The following is a 16825-nucleotide window of genomic DNA, read 5'->3' as shown; positions in this document are numbered from 1 at the left end:
TTGCTAGATTTTCACGCAGAAAATCCAGGTTCTACACGAAAATACTTCAATGTTTGACTAGGATTTCCCTTCTTAGATTTTTTTAGGTGTATCAGAAATTCCTCCAGGGTATTAAACAAATATATTCCACAAGCTAACAAGATTTTTTTTCTGAAAAACCACCAATATTTCCGCGAGATAATCGACCAGGAATTCGACGAAGGATTGAACTAGAAATTCTTCCCATTTCTACTGTAGTTATTCCATTAGGAAGGCAGCTACAAAATTCAAAAAGATTATTCTTCCAGGGATTCCACTGATATTTACTCAGAGGATTAAACAAAGCATTTCTCTAAATGTCTTCAGGTTGAATCCATTGAAGTTTTTTTTTTTTTGAAAAAAATCGTGAACAATTTACTGTGAAATCCTTGAAGGAATCATCAGAGAATTCCCTGGAGAAGTTCACTGACTAATCTCTCTAAGAGTTTCTAGAGATATTTCTGGTGGAATCGCGGGCAAAAAACCTTATAGAATCTAAATAGAAATTCTTGAAGTTTAGCTGGAGGAATTTCTGGAAATCATTGGAGGATATTTTGGTGGAATTCTTGTAAGAAGCATTGGATGAATCACTGATTAAATCCCTTGGAAAGTTTTTGCATAAATCCCTGTAGAAAAATAAAGAATCGCTGAAGAAATTCCCTTTTGGGAATTTTAAAGCAACTGCTGGTAGAATTTTAAGGAGATGTCCTGAAAAAAGTTCTGGTGAAATCCTGTGGGAATTTTTGGTGGATATTATTTATTGAGAAGTACTCTGAAAGAATTCGTTATGTGATTCCCGAATAATGATAGAATTCTTGGATATCACTTTTAGTGGGAATTCCTTAAGGAATCTTTGAAGAATTTATTATATCAATCTCTGGAAGAATTCTTGAGCCAGCCTTGGACCAAAACTATGAAAAATTACTGAGAATCACTTGAGGACTTTGTTGATCTTTGAAGGAATCAGTGGAAAAAATCCTGAATAATTATAGAGGAACCTTTGAAGGAATCTCTGGAGAAAGCCATCTGCCTCAACAATTTTCCCGGAGGAAATTTTCTGGGTAAATCTGTGGATAATCTCTAGACGAATTGTTGATAAAATTCCTGGTAGAATCCCAGGAAAAAAATTTGGTGGATACATAGTACAAAAGTTCTGCTCTTCCTCACTACGATTATTGCGTAGAAATATCCACCCCCACAGCCACAGAAATCGAAAATAATAACAATCAAATATTCACTTGCTGAGAGCATTCAAACATGAGAAGAATTATGGTGTTGCTGCAACGAACTTTGACAGTCGGTCAAACGGTTGCAGCAACATAAATCGGTTTGACTAAACTTGGGGGCGCAAGTCAATGTAGGTCAAACCGTCTGAGCGTCTGAGGGCTGCATTATGTATCGTTTTTAGCACAGACAAACAGACGTCACACTCTCATCATTGGCCATCGACCACCTTTTTAACGGTCGATTCAAAAATATGGTAGGTGGCCAATCCACCACCCGCAGCGCTCGCATCGTTTTTTTCGCGTTTGACGTTTACACACTACCGCCATCTGTTGGCTCGTCGGCCAAATACACTAATTTTAGCATTGGGCGTACATGTCCTCGTGCTATGATTTGGACCGAGATTAGTTCAAAGTGTTACGTCTGTTTGTCTGTGGTTTTAGCATCACTCCACACCAAGGCGTCGATAGGCGCGTGGTGTACGCTCGGGCCTATCGATCGCAAGGTTCTTGGTGGTTCTTGTTGCGATCGTAGTAGCACAGTAATACGCGTCGCTATGTGTTTGTTATTAGTTGCTAAGGTAGAATAAAATTTTCATTCCCACTGCTAGTAATCAGTCAATCTAGACGTTTTATTTGATTGCTCTGCAATAGGTTATGGTCCTCGTACAGAAGTTCCGGAAGTTAACAGGCGTCGCGGATTAGGGAGGAGTGTTGCGATCGTAGTAGCACAGTAATACGCGTCCACAGACAAACAGACGTAACACTCAAATTATTTTCATCGCACAGCGCAATAGCGCCCAATTATAAATTTGGTAGTTGGCCGACAGGCCACTCGTGGCGCTTGCATCGTTTTTGTTCGAGTTTGACGTTTGCTCACTACCGCCATCTAGTTCGCGGTTGGCCAGATGAAGTATTTTTAGCATTGGGCGTAAATGTTCACGTGACCATGTTTTAAACCGGTAATTGTTCTAGCTGTTACGTCTGTTTGTCTGTGACGCGTCGCTATGTGTTTGTTATTAGTTGCTAAGGTAGAATAAAATTTTCATTCCACTGCTAGTAATCAGTCAAGCTAGACGTTTTATTTGATTGCTCTGCAATAGTTCTTGGTTCGATTGCAGGTTGCCGCGGAAAACGTTTTTTATTTCCAAATTCTGGTTTCATAAGGCAAATAGGGTCCTAAAATATGTAATGAAATCTTGTTTTATTGAATAACACGAAAGAGCATGTTCCTGCAACTACTTTGGCAATTTTTCTCGCTCAAATGACGGCTATAGGCCTTTTCATGTGACAGGTCCATCTATGCATTTGTTTACATCGGTGGAGGACCGTTGCAAACACGAGGCTGTCATTTCCATAGAAGAACTGTCAAAGAGCTTCCCGATCAGCTGATTTGAAACGTCTTGTGAATAGGCCTATATAATGTTTAAACAGGGCTTATAGTTTTAACACTGGGGTTGTTCCTATCTGACATTTCGGAAGGGACACAGAAAACAAAATATACCTAAAATTTGAGTTTAAACCAAGGGGCGTGACAAAATCTCAAAAATCATAGAAAAATGTTTTTTGTACTTAAATCAATGAAAATCATTTGAAAATTGAGTTAACATGTGTTTCTGCCCTAAACTTAAGCGTTTGATACTAAAATTGGGACAGGGCTTTAGGACCCTATTGGATCCAAAATTAACTTTGCATCACAATTTACACTTTTGATCATGTTTGACGTTCGTTTAGTCGACAAAAACACCACAGGGGTGTGACAAAATCTAAAAAAAACTTAAAACAATGTTTTTGGACTTAAACAAACGAAAAACATTGAAAAATTGAGTAAACGTGTGTTGATTTAAGCGTTTGCTATTAAAATTGGGACTGGGCTCTAGGACCCTATTCATGAATTTCATTTCATTTCCTATGTTTATCGATAGTCCTTTACCTGAGTGTACTGCACACGCAATGTGATGGATTTTACTAAGGTGGCGCAGATGATTGAAGCGTGCCACTAGTTCTCTCTTTTGTTCTCCTGCTGTTCTTATGCAGCGCAAATAGTGACGTCACTATTTGCGCTGCATAAGAACAGCGGGAGAATGAAAGAGAGAACTAGTGGCACGCTTAAATCATCTGCGCCACCTTAGTAAAATCCATCACATTGCTGCACACGGTGCGTTCTCATCCCAACCTCTTTTTTGACGGTTCTCCTTCTAGCCATCAGATGTCGAAGTGATCGTTTTGCCACAGACAAACAGACGTAACAGCTAGAACAATTACCGGTTTAAAACATGGTCACGTGAACATTTACGCCCAATGCTAAAAATACTTCATCTGGCCAACCGCGAACTAGATGGCGGTAGTGAGCAAACGTCAAACTCGAACAAAAACGATGCAAGCGCCACGAGTGGCCTGTCGGCCAACTACCAAATATTATAATTGGGCGCTATTCCGCTATGCGATGAAAATAATTTGAGTGTTACGTCTGTTTGTCTGTGGTTTTGCGTTGAAAATATTAGCCTATAGAAACGAGTAAATTTTACTCTGTTTGTTACAAATTATGTTTTGCATAATGGGTAAAATTTACTCGTTGATCTGACGTGCATAAACAACCCAACTGCGGGGTAAAAAATAAACCTTATTTTTGGGTAATTTGATTTCTCCGTGTTGACAGCAGCGTCTTCCAAAAATATCGACAATTTTGAGTACACTGAGAAAAATCTACACGTCAAGGTCGTGTGTTTTACTTATAGATTTGCGCAATGAGGAAAACCACATGATTTGAGTGTGGTAGCCATATGGATTTCATCATTGATTTCACGGTATAATAGCATGTGTATCAACATTAGGTTGTCATGTGAAACAAACATGAATTTCCAAATATTAAATCATGAAAACCAACTGACTTGCTTATTGAATTCGAAATATAGTAGCTTTAGATAGTCATGTGTGATAGAACATAAATGTCATGGGACTGAAAGAAGAAATTTGGTAGAAAAACTTTTGCTCCCCAAAATATGGATCCGAGGCTCCTCTGCTTGTCGCAAGCTCTCTTGATTTTTTTTTCAAATCCGTGAGCCAGCAACAAGCGGGGCGCCGCAAATCCATAATTTGGGAAGCCATGGATAAGCATATTCCATGTTTTTCGAAACTGAAAGCCAGGAAAATCTGTTAGTGGAATCCGATTTTTCTACTAAACTATACATTATAATCAATGTTTTCTTATAGAAATGTAGAATTCTCGTATATCGGTCAACTTCACTAATAAAATAAAAATCGAATTCACATATTTTCATCTAACACTTTCAGCTTCAAAATTTGCTTCTTCTCGTTGGAAGCATGATGATGACTGTCGTTCGACACGAGGTCCAACCGCAATTCAGTTCACTATGCATCCCATGGGTTGATCACAAACAATTTAGAAGCTTTGAACATGGAAATCGATAGCATAGCTCATGGATTTCATCATAACAGTCTCATTGCGCAAATCAATGAATCGACCAACTTGAACATGATGATTATGACACAAGATAACCATAAGCAAAACACACTGAATCCGTGTTGGAGTGATGATCTATGCGTCCATAGGTTGACACATACGAATCTGAAGAGAAAGCTTTGGGAACTTATGTGGAAAAAATATGGAATCCCTGTTGTCGGTTGATGAATCAATCCATGAAGCAAAACACAGGAATTTAATGTGTAACACACACGAAGTTTGCAAGAAAATCATAGCAAATCGATATGGACGTTCATGAATCGATCCATAATTTTAAACACACAGATCCAGCGTGTGGATTTTTATCAGTGAGAATCGCTCAATTCTATTCGCGTCAAAAAGTCAGAAGTGCGTGTGTTGAGGGTGTCGACGTGTCGAGCATCCGTGGTTTTCAAACTCAATTTTCGCTCCAATTTTTCCTATTTTCCTCCGAAATTTCATCCAGCAGCTTGCTACTAAATGTAGCATGAAAAAAAGTTCCGAAGTTATCGGTAACTTGTGCCTAAAGTGTCGTGAAATTAATGTTTAAAAATGGGCATCGTCGGTTTGGTTACGTTTCTCACACGAATCGGTGGCTGCCGGGGAGTGAACATTCTGGACGAGATCCGGAAGTGCGACAAGTAAGTAGACCTATCTGATCAGATAGATAGATAGATCAACGGGAACTAATTGCTGTCCCTGCAGGAAAGAGCCCCTGATCGTGATCGATCTGCTGACGGTGATCTGCTCGCTGAGTGGCCCGATGGACGAGCAGATCTACGGCTGCCGGAATCAGTTTGCGTGGACGTACGCGACCCAGTTCTGCGACCGGATGATCGAGGCCGGAGCCCGGTTGGTGTTCTTCATCGATGGAAAGCTCCACGAGGGCAAGTATAAGCACTGGATCCAGCGGCAGGAGAAGGTCTACGGGGAATGTCTGAAGAAGCTGGATAGCATTCCGGCGGAGTTCCGTGGGAAGAATCGGGGGAACATTCAGGGCAATGTGGTAAAACATGCCTTCATTGCGGCACTGGTGGCCGCAGCTCGGAAGAAGGGAGTGCTTATTACGACTTACGATGTGGAATGTGATCGGGAGTTGGCGGCGTTCGCGAGGAAACACGACGCCCTGGCCATTATTACCGGGGATTCGGACTTCCTGATCTACGAGGGGAACTTTAGGCTTTGGTCCAGTTCGGACCTGAATTTGGAACTGATGAGGACGTACGAGTGGAACCGGGAGGAGCTTCGCAAAGCTCTAAAGCTGGAGTGGAGCCATATGCCGTTCTTTGCGGCCGTTGCCGGAAACGACCACTTCAAGAATCGGCCGTCCGGAGTGTGCACCTTCTACAATGTGGCCCAGAAGGTGCGGGAACTGAACCTGAGGTACGGGTATACGAGAATCTCGATTGACCTGTACGAGAAGATCTTCCGCCGGCGGGATGAAAACTTCAAGAATAACTTCGAAGATGCGCTCAGGCTTTATGATACGGTAAGGATTAAGGTGTCCCGGGGAAATTTATGTCCAAAAAGTCATGGTACTCAACCCTAGAATAAAAGATATGCTTATTTATAGTCATGATCACTAAAAAGTATTTTTTTTTTTGCAAAAAAAAGTCACTAAAGTTTCTTCAGTATTTTTTCTTAGGGAAGTTCCTACAGAGATTTTCCAGGAATTCCTCCAGGCCTTCAAGAGTTTATTCATGCATTCCTCCAAGAGTGCCTTGAGAAGTTATGCAAGAATTCCAGGAGTATCTGTAGATATTCCTTCAGAAGATTGTTCCTGCAACGATCCCTGCAGAAATCCCTCCAAGGATTTCTGCTGAAAACCAGAAGTTTCCCCATAGATTTCTTTAGGGATTCCTCCTTTACTCAACAATTCCTTTAGAAGTTTTTCCTTTAATTAAAATTTATTAATTAAAATTCCGGGATTTCCGTTCCAGGACTACGCCGTTCGCAAACCGCTCGTACCGTCGGAAATGCGTCACTACCCGAACTACGCGGTCTGCATAATCCGGGGCTTTCCGGGCACGATTCGTTTGCCCTGTTTGGACTTGCGGGTGGCCGAGTATTCCCAGATCGCCCTACAGATTTACCGCCGTCAGGTGGGCGTTCTGTTCCGCCATCGGCCGGTAGTTTTCGGACAAACGCTCACCTCGCCGGTGTTCATGAAACCGAACCACTACGACACGTACAAGATTATTGCGACCACTCCGATTACTCCTCCGCTGGCGGTAAAGGTTCCGCTTCCGGAGCAACTCTACTCGCTTGACCCGCAGGTATCGAAGAGCCTCGAAGAGATCAAGTATCGGCTGCTCACCTGGCTCGTGTCGGACACGCTTACTTTCGAGGAAGTATGCCACATCAACCCGAAGTATCTGCTGGACGTTTTCACGCTGTACTTTTTGGTTGAGGTAAGTTCATGCTTTTTTTTAAATAATTTCTTAGCTAGGTAGGTAGTTTGCGATCTTTGAGAATTTACGGCAAAACGCGGAAGTCTTCTTTCTATGCGATTTGAAAGAAACCTTGATCCCCCTGTTGGAGATCAAGATCCACCAAATTCGGAATCACTGTTCACAGCGGCACCATTTGCTTTCTCACTTCAATCTAAGAGCCTGGTAGCTAGAGGCTGCTTTGATTTGCTGCTCGGATTTTTCTTAAAGCATCGAACTGATTACACTGCGGAACACGTTCTTGTCTCAAGCACCAAAATACCGCTATTCACTCAATTAAAGGTTGCTGAATCCAATGCCGTTTTCAAAAATATCATAGCACGTCTAGTTTTTGAGATATTGGCTGTTGAAAATGCAAAAATTGACTGTTTTAGCCAACTTGCATGCAAGTTTGCCAGCTTGTAAGGCAATTTTTTTGCATAATTTGTCACAGAATTCAAACTTTATGTGTATAACAATACTTATCGGCAAAGTTTATAATACTTTCGATGCGGAAAATTTGTTTTTTGATGGTTTAAAAAAGTATTGTATTTTCCCATATAAGAGAAATAAGAATTTTGTATGGAGACAGCAAACATGTCGAAAAAGTCAGTTTAATCTAAATTAAATTGCGCAATTTCATCCAAACTTAATTCAAAATGAAAGTAAAAGTGCAAAATAGCATGCTTAGTGGATTAGATCACAAAAAATTTTGATAAATTATACCTAAAAATTTATGAAAACATCAATAAAATCAGTGTTTCATACAATTGTGGCGACCTGTAGCTAAAAATTGTGACGTGCTGGAACATTTCTAAGAATGGCATCCGATTCAGCAACCCCAAATCTACTCGAGACACATATTTTGATCCTTGAGACACGCAAAAATGTCATTTTTGTTACGCTGTGTTATTCAGTAGTACGAGAGTACGATGCGCACTGAAGTCTCCGCTCTCCTCTTCCAGAGAGACCTCCTGGACATCACCACGGCCGACATCATCCTGGTGACGATCGACGACTGCATCAAGAACATAATCCCGCGCCAGATTCCGTTGCAGCGGCCGCGCAAACCCAACGTCACGACCAGCTTCGTGTACACCAATTTCTACGCGTTGATGTACTTCAACGCCGAGACGGCCGGAATGCGCCAGGAGCTGGACAACACATTCCTCTGCAAATTCGACGGGGTGTACTTCAACCTGATTGTCGATCATCTGCGGTACGATACGGCCCTGTTGGCATCCAAGCTGGAGTCCATCCAGTCGTACCGGGTGTACGCCAAACTGGCCAACCGGGTCAAGGTCGAGGTAGGAGCGGGGGATGGTTTTGGCGGGATGATACAGACGACCATCAAGGCCGAACCGGACTGGGAAATGACACCGAAGGCGTACGGAGAGCCACCGAGAAAGATCAGTCGGTGGAATTAGATCTAAGGACTGTTAAATTTGTTTTGAATTGACTGTTGAATTTGGGTTTGAACTACGTAACGATGAAAATATGCTGAATATAACATATTGATTCCTAGAGCGCTCGAGGCGGTAAACTACATCTGTTTTCAAAGAATTTCAAGTTTTCTGTATTTTTCTAAATTCAATGTTACGGCCCTTCCTTAGTCGAGTGGTCAGAGTCCGCGGCTACAAAGCAAAGCCATGCTGAAGGTGTCTGGGTTCGATTCCCGGTCGGTCCATTATCTTTTCGTAATGGAAATTTTCTTGACTTCCCTGGGCATAGAGTATCATCGTACCTGCCACACGATATACGAATGCAAAAATGGCAACTTTGGCAAAGAAAGCCTTCAGTTAATAACTGTGGAAGTGCTCATAAGAACACAACGCTGAGAAGCAGGCTCTGTTCCAGTGAGGACGTAATACCAAAAAGAAGAAGAATTCAAAGTTTTCTGTATTTCTCAGTTTCTGATAAAATTCTTGGAATAACTTTTAGTGAAATAACTGGACGGATTTCTTAGTAAACTCCAATTGAAAATATTCATAAACCAATGCAAGCGCTTCCTTCTCCAGAAGTCTATAACCTTGTTCGGCGGGTGGAATGCTTATTTTTAAAGCTGGAAAATCTTACCACCAAAGCCTAAAAATCATCCTCCTGAAGCTTGGAAAGCATTTCTTCGGAAACGAGAAAAAACTTCTCTAAGGAAATATGAAAAGCTTATCTGAGGCAGGCAGCACAAAAAGCTTGGAAAGCTTCTTTCTACAGCTTGAGATAAGCTTCTTCCTGAAGCTTGACAACTTCTTTCTGAAGCTTGGAAAGCTTATTCCTGCAGCTTGAGATATGCTTCTTCCTGAAGCTTGGAAACTCCTTTCTACAGAGCTTGGAAAGCTTCTTGCTTCAGCTTAATAGGGGCAATATGAGCCATCCCGGTTTTGACCTCAAAAACAGTGTTTTAATGTCTAGTGTCATTATGGGATGCCTCAAATAGCCACCACACTAAAAACCGTAAGAATACTCGTTTGAACACTCAAGATATTTAGAGTTGTGAACAAAGTTTCTCTATGTTTTCCTCAACAACTGTTATTGAAATGCCGACAGAAATATCTAAAAGAAATCACTCATAAGTAATTAATTTGTTTTTAGAATTAACTAATCAATAATTACGAGATTATTTGAAAACATTTTCAGACTCTGATGAGTCATATATAATTCGCCACATATAATTCGATTGATGTTAAAAAATACATGCACAAAAGCAACACAAGCTGTGGGATTACACAGTATAGTTGATTATCTTAACATTTGATGCTCTTATTACACTTACCGACTGTCGATTACCATCGTATTCCATCAATTAATTATGTAGCAATAATATATACAGCTTACCTGCTTTATAATGCTTGTCTTATGACCTATACGTTAAACAATAACTTTGAAATATGCGAGTTCTACTCATTAGTACGTTCAACATTACGTTTCTTAGCTCGCAATGATCACCACCATTTTCATATTGACTTATTTTCACTTTGTTTTATCTCAAGATGTTTGGTTTCAGTACTTAATAATCAATTGATAATATTTTTTAAGTGTTGCCAAAATTGGGAAGAAAATGTTGCCAAAAACGGGTGTTGCCAAAATCGGGGGTAGACAAAAGCGGGTGTTGCCAAAATCGGGAAGGCACTGTATAACATTTGGTCAGATGATAAGCAGAAATTTCGCGACTGGATTAGAAGCATTCTTTTGGACGGAAAATAGCATATGGCGTTTTTATCGAAAATATTCGTTGTGACCTATTGTTTGTAATTTGAAATACTGATACTTCCATAACCATTGGTCCAGTAGGCGCGTATTTTCTTCGAAGAAAAGAAAATTTTCTTGCTGGTCAGTTATGAAAGAAAATTTCTTCTCTTCGAAGAAAATATGTGCCGGAATTCACCTACAGGTGTCCTATTTTAAAATTTTAGAAAATGTTATATTTTGACGCGGATTGCCACCTCCAGACGCGGATCGATTTTTAGTAGTCGCGATTTGTGCGGATAAAATTTTGAAGTTTTTGTAACAGCCCTGTAAACCAAAACAAGCGCTTCCTTCTCCGGAAGTCTATAACCTTGTTCGGCGGGTGAAATGCTTATTTTTAAAGCTGGAAAATCTTACCACTAAAGCCTAAAAATCAAAATTTGTCCTTCGTCATGAAAAGCTTATAATTTTGGCAGTTTTTAATTAAGCTTCTTCTTCTTCTTTCTGGCGTTACGTCCTCACTGGGACAGAGCCTGCTTCTCAGCTTAGTGTTCTTATGAGCACTTCCACAGTTATTAACTGAAAGCTCCATGGGGCAGGACACTTAATAATATTGGTATTAATATCTGTTAATATTAATTAATATATATCAATCCATTAAGGCGAAGTAGGCCGTCATTGAAATTTGTACGCGTCGTTAATGATTGTTGCTAATTCATCTCACGATTTCGAATCAAAGAAAATCAGTTGGTTTTGCACTGACATAGCTGAAAAGGTATTAGCATACTTTATGCATGTTAGCGCGTTCAGTGATTCTTTTTCAAGTCAACATAAACTATCAAGACTGAGTTTTATCACTTTGAAATGCATGCTGAAAAGTCATCATTGTTGCCAAAACGAATGACGGGCTACTTAGCCTTAATATTTTCGAAACACATCGAGGTGGCTGTGACTTTTATGAAACAAAGACATCTGACGTTTCAAGATACCAACCTACATGATGGACTCAAACACGAGACAATGACAGATGCAACAAGGTGACAGTTAGATTGGTGTAACGCTTAGAGAACACTAATTCTTGAAAAACACTCATGCTTTTTATACTAATTTATGATTTCATGACTATTTGTTCATAAATCCGGCTACGGATTTTTTTTTCCGTGTGCCATGAAGGTTGGGCGATTGCTTATAATACGTAATCCAGAATCTGTACTACTCGATACTATTACTATACGATCAGGCTGGATCTTCTCAAATTGATATCTGAGCTGATCCAGATGATGCGATGAGTATAAGCATCACTGCTCACAATCAGCAGAAGGCCTTTTGTTAGGCCGTGTACGACAACTCGTTTGAAACCATCCGTTGGGCAGCGTTGCCGATCTTCCAGATTTGCCTAGAATATTCCAGATTTTTGAGGCCCCATTTTACAAAAATCTGGAAGATCCAGATATAATAAGTAATGAATTTGTAAGGTTTTGTTATCAATTTGTAAGGTTCTCCATATGAGACATAACAAATCAAGACTGTTCCAGACAAATTTTCAAAATCTTCCAGATTTATGAAAATTGACTTGGCAGGTAAATACCTGGGGGGTGCGAACTGGATACCAACAAGCAGCAAAAAATTTCATCAAAATGATCCGAGTATGCCTAAGAGTGGGCGGTCATAAGTTCGTCACGCTAAAAACTGCTATACATTTTATGTGACACAAATACTATCAACCTTTGAAACACGTTTGCTTGATTTTATTGATGCATACGTTTTTCAGAACTTTTGTGAAATATATATTTAACTAACATACGATCAGAAACTATCTAATTAAGCTGATTTTTGAACTTAGGGTTTATGCACAAATTTCATAACTCCAAAAATGGTCATTTTTGGCACCCACCCACCCCCTCGTAACGCTATTTGTATGACAATTTTACAAATTTTGTATAAGCTGTAACATCGTCAAGACACCCACCCACCCCCTTCAGCGTTATGAAATTTGTGAATGAGCCCTTATTGCCTGCATCAAACTGTAGAAGCTTTGTGTGATGTATTTTAAGTGTGCTTGAAAATGGTTTCCTGTGAGATAAGCAGACAAACAACAGTTAGCACTGGAAGAAAAATTTGTGTTCAAATTGAATGATCAAAATGTTGGAGACAGCACCCCTAAAGTAAATACATCGAACAATAGACTTGTTTTCTATTGAGGTCATCAACAGAAACATCAATTGAGACAGCACATGCATCTCTGGGTGTTAGCTCAGAAATGCGTGTAGCAACGATTGCTTTGTTAAGCCTGATTTGCTGCTAAAGAGGAATCGTGACAGGCCAAGAAATAACTTGTCAGCAGCGAATCAGGCTTTAACCAGCACGCATGCACGAAGCATTGCACGCAAGTTCGCTATTTCATTTTTACTGAAAGCAGCAAAAACTGGGCCCACAAAGTTTTCTTGATACTATTGTATCCTTATCTGAATTTTGACCCTTTTCACCAAATGCTATAGAACCCCATGTTCGATGTTTCGTTAAAAGAATAAGCCCTTTTGGGTTTTCGGTTAAACCTGTTCCACAACGGAACGGTCGAAAACAGATCCAAAAAGAAACAAAACTAAAAATATACGAGGCGAAGGTCTCATTCGAGGATCGGAATTCTACTTCTACAGTTCACTAACGCAATCACGGTCTTGCTATAAATCAGAACACAAAGATATAAGAGTGGATACGAGGTAGTAGGATAAAACGCGTGCATAGAAAGAGAAGTTAACCTTTACGTGCGAGTGTTAGTTTTCTCCATCGCTGGCGCCCAAGGGTGGAAAAGGTCGGCAGAGTCCATTTTGACGTCGGTCTGGTAAGATCGAAACGCTAAGCGTTCTGTACGGGCGACACATTTTTTTTTTCGTATCACCGAGGAAGGCTAATCTAAAGCGGCTGAACATCTTGGGCTGAAGTTTTCGCCGATTCTTCTCGGGTAAGGTAAAGTGAAGGGTAAACGTTACCTCGTGAATTTCTCTTGATTTTACAGCCAAAGTCAAAGAAAAGAGCGCTTCAGCAGTGCTATATGGTGTGAAAGCATTGTGTGACATTTCCTCATAACTCCTCCCCTCCACATCCTGACTAACAAAGAAAGAAATAGCTGTGAGTGAAAGAAATCCATTGTATATTGAAAGGTGCGAATAGGGTGGACTAAAATTTGTGTGTTCACCAAACCTAAGAAGATTTTTTTTCTCGTTTTTGAAACAACACTTCGTCAGTTCCTTTTAATAAGAGAGTTTCTTTCTTTAATACGCAGAAGCCAGCCAGATTTTAAGTGCAAAAAACCGATTGTCAAGTGATTTTATCACAAGGTTCATTGGCGGTATCGACGACAAAACTGGTGGACGAATCAGGAGGAGCCAAATCCCGGAAAATAACTAATCGGCACCGCTGCTACGCCCAATTCCGGTCGGCATTTATTACGGTTAGAAACAAGGTTGGAACTTTCTCGTTCGGCAAAGGTCGCAAGCGGGCAAAGGCCAGGATTAAATTGGTGAGTCAGACATTTTTTTCCTTTTTCCTCTTTTATTATTTGTTATTCATTACATCAAAAGAGCTTTTTGTTCATTTGTACATTCAATTTGATAGTTATTGTTGCTTTTGTTTCTTTTTCAAATTTCATTCTTTGTTCGGTAGTCCGGAAACATTGCTCAATTGGCTATTTATTGCAAATTTCAATATTTAGATTTACAGACAGTGATTTATTTCTGCTAAATCAATATGAGTTCTTCAAGCATTGCCTGCACTGTAGAGCCCTATCGTAGAGGCAACAGTTTTAATGACTGGTACACACGTCTAAAATATTTCTTCAAAGTTAATAAAGTGAAAGATGAAGATAAGATGGCCTACTTTATAACTCTTAGTGGAGTCTTAGAGTCATCTTTGAGGAGATAAAGCTCCTTTATCCCACTGGAAACTTTGAGGAAATTCCTTTTGATGATTTAATCAATAAATTGAAAAATAGATTAGATAAAATTGATCCAGATTTAGTACAACGCTATAAATTTAGCACCAGGGTTCAACAGCTTGACGAGACTACAGAAGTTTTCGTGCTAGCACTCAAGTTGCAGGCGGAATTTTGTGGTTTCGAAAATTTTAAGGAGGTAGCAGTTCTCGATCGCATTATTGCGGGACTACGAGACAAAAATTTGAGGCAGAAATTGCTTAGTGAAGAAAAGTTGAAATTAGCTTCGGCTGAAAAAATAATTGCTACGTGGGAGGTCGCAAAAGCGAATGCGGGAACTGCTGAAACTTCTAGGGATTCTTCAAATATGGTGGCTGCAATAGGGAATTATTCCGGACGAGAGAGTGGAATGGCTATGAGGAAGCTCGCAAAGGTCTATGGTGGAACTAATAATTACCAGAGAGAAGAGGTAGGAGGTGAGGCCAGCGGTAGCCGTGGGCCAGTCAAGAATCAATTAGGGTACAGGCCATATGGAAGGACAGATCAAAGAGAAGGCAGAGGAAGACAGAATTCTGGATCAGTAGGCAGAAGAGGAGAAATGTATGCAAGACAACGACCAGACTATTCTCAGATGGTGTGCAATTACTGTGGCATTAAAGGCCACATAAAGAAAAAATGCTTCAAACTAATAAAACCTTCATCGAGATGCGGTAAATTTGGTGGAGTCCTACAAGCCTGGGCCTTCGGCCAACAGACACGTCAACGAGTTGCTCAGCAGAATGCGGACGCGGGATTCGGAAGATGATGACAGCGATACAGGTGATTTGGAATGCATGTTGGTGGCGTCCATAAATAAAATTAGTAATCCTTGTTTAATACAAGTGAAAATTGAGGGTAAATACCTTGAAATGGAAATCGACTGTGGTTCTTCCGTTTCGGTAATAAGCAAAAGGCAGTACTTTGCATTATTTGACAAACCTTTACAAAGTTATAGCAATCAATTGATTGTCGTTAATGGGGCTAAGCTTAAAATTGCTGGAGAGACGATGGTTTCGGTGAGAATTAATGGACTAGAAAAGCTCATGAGTCTGTTGGTTCTTGATTGTGAAAATTCCTTCTATCCTTTGTTCGGCCGGCCTTGGCTAGATGTCTTTTATAGTGATTGGAGGCATTTTTTTTCAAACTCTATGACTATTAACAGTTTACAAGATGAGTCCAGCGAAAATGTTGTTGATAAATTGAAAAAAAAGTATAGCAAGGTGTTCGAAAAAAATTTTTCTAGCCCTATTCAGGGATTTAAGGCGGAACTTGTGATGAAAGATGAAACGCCCATTTTCAAAAAGGCGTATGATGTTCCGTACAGACTGAGAGAACAAGTGGCAGATTATCTTGATAAACTGGAAAACGAAAAGGTTATAACACCGATTGATACAAGCCAATGGGCTTCACCTATTATCATGGTCATGAAGAAAAACAGTGATATCCGTTTGGTAATAGATTGTAAAGTATCACTCAATAAATTATTGGTTCCTAACACATATCCTTTGCCTACTGCCCAAGACATTTTTGCTAATTTGGCAGGTTGTAAGTTTTTTTGTGCCCTTGATTTGGAAGGAGCTTATACTCAGTTGGAACTCTCTAAGAGATCCAAACGATTTGTAGTGATCAATACAATGAAAGGGCTGTACACTTACAATAGACTGCCACAAGGGGCTTCATCAAGCGCATCCATTTTCCAACAGGTGATGGACAAAGTGTTAGAGGGGATTGAGAACGTTACAGTTTATCTAGATGACGTATTAATTGCCGGGGCCCAGATAGCCGTAGCGGTAAACGCGCAGCTATTCAGCAAGACCAAGCTGAGGGTCGTGGGTTCGAATCCCACCGGTCGAGGATCTTTTCGGGTTGGAAATTTTCTCGACTTCCCAGGGTATAGAGTATCTTCGTACCTGCCACACGATATACACATGCAAAAAATGGTCATTGGCATAGTAAGCTCTCAGTTAATAACTGTGGAAGTGCTCATAAGAACACTAAGCTGAGAAGCAGGCTCTGTCCTAGTAGGGACGTAACGCCAGAAAGAAGAAGAAGAATTAATTGCCGGGAAAACCCGAGAAGAGTGTTTAAACAAACTTGTGATTGTTTTGGATAGGTTAACTAATGCTAATATAAAAGTGAATTTCGATAAATGCAAATTTTTTGTGACCAAACTCACGCATTGACATTTGATTACGGAGAACGGGTTATTGCCTTGCCCAGATAAAATTTTGACGATAGAGAGAGCTAATGCTCCGAAAAATGAGTCTGAGCTTAAGTCATTCTTAGGTTTGATAAATTACTATCACAAATTTATTCCGCATTTATCAGCTAAATTGCACCATTTATACAATTTACTTAAAAACAATACAAAATTTAGCTGGGATGGCAACTGCCAAAAAGCCTTCGAAGAAAGTAAAGCTGCACTGGTAAATGCAAACATTTTAGATTTTTTTGACGCCAATTAACCAATTGTAGTTATTTCTGACGCTTCTAGTTATGGTTTAGGAGGACTTATAGCTCATGTTGTGGACGAAATGAA

General features: G+C 40.1%; 1 protein-coding gene across 1 annotated transcript; it reads left to right on the top strand.

Annotated features, from left to right (window-relative positions):
• The first annotated feature begins 5058 nt into the window (after positions 1-5058).
• Positions 5059-8679, top strand: LOC110680251. The gene is made up of 4 exons (XM_021856064.1): positions 5059-5345; positions 5410-6193; positions 6645-7115; positions 8099-8679. The coding sequence occupies exons 1-4, from the start codon at positions 5257-5259 to the stop codon at positions 8558-8560; spliced, it is 1806 nt and encodes a 601-aa protein (XP_021711756.1). The 5' UTR covers positions 5059-5256; the 3' UTR covers positions 8561-8679.
• The last annotated feature ends 8146 nt before the right edge of the window (positions 8680-16825 follow it).

This window comes from Aedes aegypti, unplaced genomic scaffold, assembly GCF_002204515.2.
Source record: "Aedes aegypti strain LVP_AGWG unplaced genomic scaffold, AaegL5.0 Primary Assembly AGWG_AaegL5_hic_scaff_1110_PBJ_arrow, whole genome shotgun sequence".
Classification (NCBI taxonomy): Eukaryota; Metazoa; Arthropoda; class Insecta; order Diptera; family Culicidae; genus Aedes; species Aedes aegypti.
Note: the sequence above shows the minus strand (reverse complement) of the source record. Positions and strands in the feature narration are given on the sequence as shown.

Excerpts from the sequence above, each read along its gene's own strand:
- LOC110680251 (XM_021856064.1), top strand. The coding sequence starts at position 5,257 with ATGGGCATCGTCGGTTTGGTTACGTTTCTCACACGAATCGGTGGCTGC. Across the intron at positions 6,194-6,644 it reads CGCTCAGGCTTTATGATACG|GACTACGCCGTTCGCAAACC; the intron begins GTAAGGATTAAG and ends TTTCCGTTCCAG. Across the intron at positions 7,116-8,098 it reads CGCTGTACTTTTTGGTTGAG|AGAGACCTCCTGGACATCAC; the intron begins GTAAGTTCATGC and ends CTCCTCTTCCAG.